The 8,283-nt window shown below is 41.4% G+C and overlaps 1 protein-coding gene across 3 annotated transcripts; it reads right to left on the reverse strand.

Moving 5' to 3' along the window:
• Nucleotides 1-2,598: 2,598 nt before the first annotated feature.
• LOC102394284 (procathepsin L) lies at nucleotides 2,599-7,894 on the reverse strand. 3 transcript variants are annotated; one of them, XM_006063091.4, is made up of 8 exons: nucleotides 7,747-7,894; nucleotides 6,235-6,371; nucleotides 5,825-5,947; nucleotides 5,575-5,721; nucleotides 5,246-5,470; nucleotides 4,402-4,567; nucleotides 3,723-3,840; nucleotides 2,599-2,998 (listed from the first exon to the last, which is right to left on the reverse strand). In XM_006063091.4, the coding sequence occupies exons 2-8, from the start codon at nucleotides 6,358-6,360 to the stop codon at nucleotides 2,899-2,901; spliced, it is 1,005 nt and encodes a 334-aa protein (XP_006063153.1). In that variant the 5' UTR covers nucleotides 6,361-6,371; nucleotides 7,747-7,894; the 3' UTR covers nucleotides 2,599-2,898. The 3 variants fall into 3 exon arrangements, with proteins under 3 accessions (XP_006063153.1, XP_025137840.1, XP_006063154.1); XM_025282055.3 differs by having other exon boundaries at nucleotides 7,714-7,850; XM_006063092.4 differs by lacking the exon at nucleotides 7,747-7,894 and adding an exon at nucleotides 7,580-7,717.
• Between the last annotated feature and the right edge of the window lie 389 nt (nucleotides 7,895-8,283).

Consider the following 8,283-nt stretch of genomic DNA (forward strand, 5'->3'; position numbering starts at 1 on the left):
GAGAAAACATAGAGGTCTGGAGAAGAGGTATGTGGATAGAGCTCTCTGAATGGGCAAAAAGCATTAAGTATATTTGAATCCTAGGTGAATGCTCACCTAAGGGTGACCTCAGTAAATCAAGTGAATAGGATGAAGTGTGCTGTGGATACCAGATTCTTTACCCAGCCACTCCTATCATTGCCAATGGGCTTGTGAACAAAGTGGCCATTGTGGCAGGGATGGAGGTTATGCATAGGCTCAGCAACATGAGAATGTTGAGCTCCATGATGGAGGGACTGTGACTGTTTGCTTTACTCTCGTGTCCCCAGAGCCCATCCAGTGTTGTCACATAAAAGTGGGATTTTAATACTTGAATGTATATAAACTACAAAAGTTTCAAAATATGGTACTAAGGAACAAGACCATGGAGTAGCTCTTGGCAATAGTTTATTATTTAGAAATAGAGATGATCATGGACATTTGTGAAATTCTGTGCTTAAAGTGAGTCGGTGAGTGAGTGATGGTCGCTCAGTCATGTCCGACTCTTTGCAACCCCATCGACTGGAGTCCACCAGGCTCCTCTGTCCATGGAATCTCCAGGCAAGAATACTGGAGTGGGTTGCCATTTCCTTCTCCACTGCTTAAAGTGAAGATATCACTAATATTTGCTTTTCTAAATCCCAGAAGTTTTCCTTTGCTTTTCATATACCAGTCAAAAGGTAACTAAGATTAGAAAATGTGACCAAATTCAAATTTTACATGCAAAACACTTAATGTGGCCTTATTGCTCTAACTTTTATCAATCACCAATTATTAACAGAAATAGGCAGGCTATACTTGATTTTAAGGATTTAAAAAATGTTTACAAATTTTAAGAATTTGTAAAAATAGTTTATATGGGTATGTAGCTCTAACACTTGCATGCCTGCATAAATTGCTTCAGTCATGTCTGACTCTTGGCAACCACATGACTACAGTCTATGGAATTCTCCAGTCCATAAGACTGGAGTGGGTAGCATTTCCTTTCTCCAGGGGATCTTCCCAACCCAGGAATCAAACCCACGTCTCCCGCATTGCAGGTGGATTCTTTACCAGCTGAGTCACAGGGAAGCCCCCAAATACCTTCAATACATACTGACTGAAGTATGTGCTATGAGTGAAACTTTATTACAGAGCCCTTTCCTTCCCTTTGACTTTCCAGGTGGCACTAGTGGTAAAGAACCTGCTGCCAGTGTAGGAGACTTAAGAGACATGGGTTCCATTTCTGGGTCCCCTGGAGGAGGGCATAGTAAAACCCTCCATATTCTTGCCTGGAGAATCCTATGGACAGAGGGGCCTGGTGGGCTACAGTCCACTAGGTTGCAAAGAGTCAGACATGACTGAAGCGACTTAGCATACATGCATGCAAGTGTTAGAGCTACATACCCACATAAACTAATTTGCGGAATTCTCTCTCACCTTTCTTTACTTCCTTTGCAATTTAACTATTATAAGGAACTATTCAAATATCTGGACTATAGGAAATACTTGTAGTAAGTTTGTACTTCAGATTTTTGTGATGATCAAATTTGTTTCCAGCCCTATTTCAAGTCTATTGTCTCCTCTGAAAAAAAAATCTTGTTAGATGACAGATGTGGTTTGGAACTTTTTGCAAGCTAAAGTTATAGAAACATCAAATATACTAAAATACAATTTAGACATCTACAGGAGGTATTCTGCTTTGACAGACTTGAAACTTTATTATTTAAATAAAAATCCATCATACTTTCACTCAATATAGCATCTACATGCTTGCTTAGGTAGACAGCACTGAGTTAGCCTGCTGTTGTAAAGTAAGATGAAGGAAAGCCTGACTGAATGTGGTAAACTGCATTTTCCAGAAATGGCTGTGGACAAAGGCTATTAAAGGTTTTGTGGGATATAAGGTTCCAGTTGTCCTCCATCTCTCATTTCCTTCACAAACGATTATGGCTAAATTAAATACTTCTGCAGCGTATTCTTTGTATTTCCTTGACTGGGAACATGAGACTTTTTAAACATGTATGCGTGCTTCTTTAGCTTGCAGGAGATGTACATATATTTTTACAATTTTTTTCCTAATAAAAATACATGGTTTCTTCAGGACAGCTTAAAGAAAATAATCATCCCTAATTCATCCAGAAGTTTGGCATATTTCCTTCCCATCTTTTAAGTATACAAAAATACTGTTTTATTTGTAGTCACTGTATAGCCACATGATTAGCCTCTTTTGTTCCTTTCTGAGGTTCTTCAATTCAGAGATTAGGTAGCTAAGCCCAAGTGTGCCCTAGTGATCTCATCAGTCTTCTGAGGCCAGAGGACTATTCTTGTAGCTCAGCCTCATTTCTTATGGATCTTGAACACATTTCTCCAGTTATTAACAAGCACCTGAAAATCTGTTAATCACAACCATTAAATTTACTTTTGGAAACACTAGGTAACACAGTTGACATAAAATATGCATATTTAAAACTAAAATATTTGCAAAGTCACCCAGTGTCTAGTCCTAATGCAACATTGACCTAGTCACTTATGTCTTTACAGGCCAATTATATACCCCAACTACTACAAGTTAATGCATTAAAAAGAGAAAGTTCCACCTTTATGTATTGAATTAAAATTTATTGTAAAAGGCAGAGTTTTATATATCCTTTTAAAAAATGAAAATTCAAAAGTCTTAGAGTTAAGCAATAAGTCTTCAACATTATAAAGCTATTTATAATAGTAATTAAAGTAGTGGTAACATTTTACCCTTATAAAAATGTCACAGCATTCAAATCACAACTTGGATCCTCAATGATTCAAGCGTATGATCTTATACAGTAAGGGTTTGGTCAGTTTTAAAACAAAATTCCTCCAGATGTGCTGTCCTCAAGTCCTCTACCATCACCATCCATCAGCTCAAACAGTTGGATAGCTGGCTGCCGTGGCGATTCCACAATGGTTGTTCTGGTCTTTGGCCATTTTCACGTAGCCATTCCAGCCCCATTCTGGACCCCAGCTGAAAGAAGAACATGTTTTCCCTTTTATACAAAGAATCAAGTACACTTTAGTTTCATTAATAACAACTAATAATTAAAATAGTCCTTATCATGTATTAGGTACAATTGTAAGTTCTGTTACATATATTTATATTACTCCTGTGGGTCCTTATCTTCACTTTTTAAGGTAAGAAATTGAGGCAGAACTGAGATTCCAATGTAGCAGTCTGTCTCCACAGGCTATCTTACACCTCACTTTAAAGAGCTTTAGCTGTGAAAATTGATTCTTACAACCCTCACAGACCTCTAATCACTGGGAGTAAAATGCAATGGCAGGACATCAAATGATAATAGAAAGAAAGGATACACAGAGACCGCTGGACTCTTGGACAATCTTTCAGACTGAAACAATCAGCAGAGGCAAATGTTTTTTGCCCACTATTCCTTGTTCAAAAATTAGAGACAGAAAAAGGAAGGTAGCTCTCAACTCTACAGGTGAAAAATTCTTTATCTAAAACCCTTGGGCTAAATGTGTTTCTGAATTAAGAAAATTTTCAGAATTTAAAAATGCAATGTTACAAATACATAACCCCAACAAACTCACTAAAGAATCTTATAATCACATATTAGTACGTCTCTGTTTATTCTAACAAGGAGAAAGACTTTCTGGGATTTCAGAATTTTTGTACCTGTAATTAAATACTTCCCTTTTCAATTTAAAATATAACATTTTGGGTTTTATACCTGTTCTTGACAATCCAAAATTTATTGTTATTTGAATCTGTTCCTTCAAAGCCATAGCCAACCACCAAAACACCATGATCTAGGTCTTTGCTGCTGCAGTCTGGATCATAATAAATACCTGGGAGAGTAAAATTCAGTGTTGGGATAAGGAGCTCCAAGTGACACATGAAAGTAACCCATCCTATTGACTAATTAAAAGAGAAGCATCTCAAAATTCAAAGAAATGTCATAAACAAATTCCAAATAAGACTTAAACAGTCAACCAAAAATAATGACTGATGAAAAATAAAAATAAAAACTCAACTTAGTAGAAATCAACAAAATTCAACAAAATAGATAAATTTTCCACTTAAAATAAAAATATACTTGAACTATTGGATTCTTTACAGTTCTAACTATAATAGTAAAACACTTTGGAAAAGGGCCCAACAATTGAAGAATAGTTACATATAGGTTGTATATAAAGAATTAATTACATAGCCATTTAAAAATATTTATGAAGAGTTTGTCATAATGAGAAAATGCTTAAAGTATAATGTCAAATGGAAACACCATTATTAAATGAATACACTCAAAATTCTTTAGTCCTAGAAAAACAGGACTCCATGCCAAAGTCAATCATGGTGGTGTCTTCCAATTTTGACTGCCTGAATTTCTATAATAAAAGACAAACACCTACCTGATTTATAGAACTGGAAGGATGTATGGCCTGCATCAATAGCAACAGAGATGGGGCCCACAGTTGCCACTGCCTTCATAAGGGCCTTCTCCCGCTGAGGGATGTCAACGAAGCCAGTGTCATTGGCAGCAGAACACTCAGGCTTATAGTTACAGCTATTTGTGTCCTTTTAAAGGCAAAGGGGGAAAAGACTTGATTACTACCATTCACCTCCTGGGCAACATGAATTCTAGGACCATTAAGACTCAGCAGTTTGCAACTTAATGATTTCTAAGTCAATTTTGTTATAAAGCAGCCCAGAAAAATGCTACTGATTGGTTTGAAGTTGAAAAAGTAGTAGATATTTCTTCAATGAGGCCATTAAGATCTACCTGGCCATAATAAATTTTTCACTATGGAGAAATATGCATTATATACAGAATGGTGTTTCCTACCTGGCACTAGTGGTAAAGAATCCACCTGCCAATTCAGGAGACATAATAAGACACGGGTTAGGAAGATCCCCTGGAGGAGGGCATGGCAACCCACCCCAGTATTCTTGTCTGGAGAATCCCATGGACAGAGGAGCCTGGCGGGCTACAGTCCATGATGTCACAAAGAGTCTGACATGACTGGCGTGACTTAGCACGCATGCATGCATAGAAATGGCACACATATTCTCCATGTTGCATAGAAGACAAACTATGTTAACCATCTAAAATCAGAGACCTCTGGATTAGCTGATAATTTATAATGGCGGTTCTAACAGTTTGCATCTAAAATGTGAATGCTGAATAAGGTGTCTCTTATCTCTGAAAATGTTAGAAAGCAGAGCTGTAATGACAAGATAAGGAGCTCCTTTTACCGTTGCAAGATACGGATAAGATTCCTCTGAGTCCAGGCCTCCGTTGTCCTTAATATACTGGAAGGCATTATCCATTAGGCCACCATTGCAACCCTGATTGCCTTGAACCCGAGAGCAGTCCACCAGGTTTTGCTCACTCAGTGAAACAAGTTTGCCAGTTTTCCGGAACATCTGTCCTTCAAGAGCACCAGTGGCACTAAATGCCCAACAAGAACCACACTGACCCTGAAAATAAAAGAGCCATCAGTTTACAAGACAGATACAAAGACCAACAACAATCCATATACCTAAACACTCCTAAGAAGATCTGGATTTGAATACTGTCATACCTGATTCTTCACAGGAGTTACATAGCCTTTCTTAGTCCAATCCACAGATTTGGGGACATCAATAAGGAGAGGTTCATGGAACAGTTTCCCCTTCTTATGCTTCTGATTTTGAAAACCATTCATGACCTGCCTAAATTCTTCATTGGTCTTTAAGGAAAAGTAAATAAAATGTAGAAAAAGTAAGAAGTTATTTTGCTAAAGTACAGAGGAGAGGGGGCACAAAAAATTCAGCAATTCATGCCACACTCACCATGTCACCAAAGGCATTCATTGCCATGCGGAAGCCATGTTTCCCTTCGCTGTATTCCTGATTATGCAGGTCAATTATTTTCTTATTCTTCTCCCACACTGCTCTCCTCCATCCTTCTTCATACTAGATGTAAACATATAACTGATCATTTTTATTTCTCCTTAAAATCCAACCCATGTTCACCAAATGGATTTTCAGACAGAGAAAAATTATTGTCAGAAATGGCTTTATACCTCTGGGAGCTGTTCTCCAAACTCCCACACAGGAATGCCCATGCTGTGCTCAGAAATATATGCTATTAAGTTACTACCTTAGTCAAAGTTGACAAAACTACTCCAGAAACTATTCAGACCAACAGCACAGATCATTCTCTGTGGGGGTCCCTCTGGACATTTTCAGATGTTACCAACCATGCCATATAACCTCCTGTGTGTTGCCTTCCACTGGAGCCAATGTGCATCTAAATTTGGATCAAGTTTTGGAGCAGCTGATGCTACTCCCAAGCAAAGGACAGTCAGGAAGAATGAAGGATTCATATCTCAAAAACCTATGAAAGAAAAAGAAATTAGTAAGAATTTGATGAGGACAATCCTTAAGTAAAAAAAAAAGCTTTCTTCTGAGATGTTACAGCCACTATAGTGGACTGAGAACATTTAAATGATCTTCTCAAATATTTATGAAAGGTCTGTAGAAAAAGGTTAAAAATACAGATGGAGAAGAACAGATAAAATATTACACAAAATTATTACGTTTTGGTTCAGCCATCAAATTGAAAAAACAGGCTGACAAGTGCTATAGGAATTGAAACCGACTTCACTATGAGTGCACTGAAAATTCACCATGGTAAGGATCGCTCAGCTGGTAAAGAACCCGCCTGCCAATGAAGGAGACGAAATAGACTCCAGTTCAACCCCTCAGTCGGGAAGATCCTCTGGAGAAGGAAATGGCAACCCACTTAGATATTCCTGCCTGGAAAATTCCATGGACAGAAGAGCTTGGAGGCTACAGTCCATGGGTCGCAGAGTCGGACAAGACTGAATACACATGTACGCAGGCACGCAAGGGTCTCTGCCATCTTACGGGTCGGAGTCCAGACAATAATAGCTAGGAAACCATTGGTTCAGGTTACTTACTGAAGAAGGTACGGAGGTGATGAAAAATTTTATTTATCAGGACGTCTGATCCAAAGTAGGGACAGACATGATTCCCGAAAAATTAGGTGCTACCTCACACCTTTCTTCTTGATTAATATACGGCAGAGGGAGAGTTACACCTTCGAATCTCCGCTACTTGAAAACTTTCTGAAAAGCCTCCCCAAGACAAAGTGGGCCGAAGTGCACCCAGACCTCCACCCGTCCTTCCCCTTGTCCTGTGTAAGCCCACACTCCTTCTCTCTCCCTGAAACTGGCACGCGATCACGACGGCGACCTCAGCCCCAGTTCTCGTGCCAGACAGGGCCCGACTCTGACTCCTAGGGCTCGGAGAACCCTGCCGGGCTGAGCTCGCACCAGCGCTGCAGGTGCGGCCAGCCCAGGAACGTGCCGCCCCACTCTCAGGCCTCCTCCGCACAAGCCAGTCGCTTCCAGAGGATGTTTACGGTGGCTCAGCGAGCGACTGGTCCCGTAATCCTGCGTTCGGAGGTCAGACTACAGCGATCCACCGGGACTTTGCGCCCAGAGACTGACCGGCCTAGTACCCCCTGTGGTCTCAGCTTCGCCCTGGGTTTCCCCAAAATAGCCCTTCCCCCTTCACCACCTCAAGGAGGCCAAAGCTCGAGGCAGTGCCGACCCAACTTCGTTAACTCCCGGCGGATAGACGCTGTTGTTTCCTGGAGGTCGCGCCTACTCTCTCCCCGGAGTCCCTGGATATCGCCTCCTCCAGTCTCTGACCTGAACCCGCCTCAGCCCGACTGGGTTCCTGACCTGCGGCTTCCAAAGCTGCGCAGGCGCACTCCACGGTCGCACGTTTCTCTCTCCAAAGGTCGCCGAGGCCCGAGGTGCTGGCCAGGTCGCGCTTGACTCAGCCTTTAAGGCCTGGGTTTGCGGCCCGCCTGGCCCCGCCCCTCCCGCCTGCCCGCGCAGCGATTGGCTGAGCTGGTCAGCGGGCAGGGCCTCCAGGCGTGGGTACTCTGAGCGCGTGATGCGACTCTGTTCCAACTTGTCCCAGGGAAGGCCGTCCCAGCCTCAATGGGACCGACTACGAAGAGCTGGGGGTCCGTGGGCAGTGTTGAGGAGGGGTCCGGCGCCTTCCTGGGGACCAACATCAGCTAATTACCTCGAATTCCTATGCTCGGCTGGGTTCACGAAAAAGAAGCTTACAGGGAGCCCCAAATGGATTTTCAGTGTAACTCTGTACCTCCTTTAGTCCTAGAGTTTTTGGTGAAATTATGCGGGAACACTGAGAACTGTCTTGTCTAGGGGTTCCCGCTTATTCAACAGCAAAGGTGGGGCAGCCTGGAG

The sequence above is a fragment of the Bubalus bubalis genome, chromosome 3 (genome assembly GCF_019923935.1).
Source record: "Bubalus bubalis isolate 160015118507 breed Murrah chromosome 3, NDDB_SH_1, whole genome shotgun sequence".
Lineage (NCBI taxonomy): Eukaryota > Metazoa > Chordata > Mammalia > Artiodactyla > Bovidae > Bubalus > Bubalus bubalis.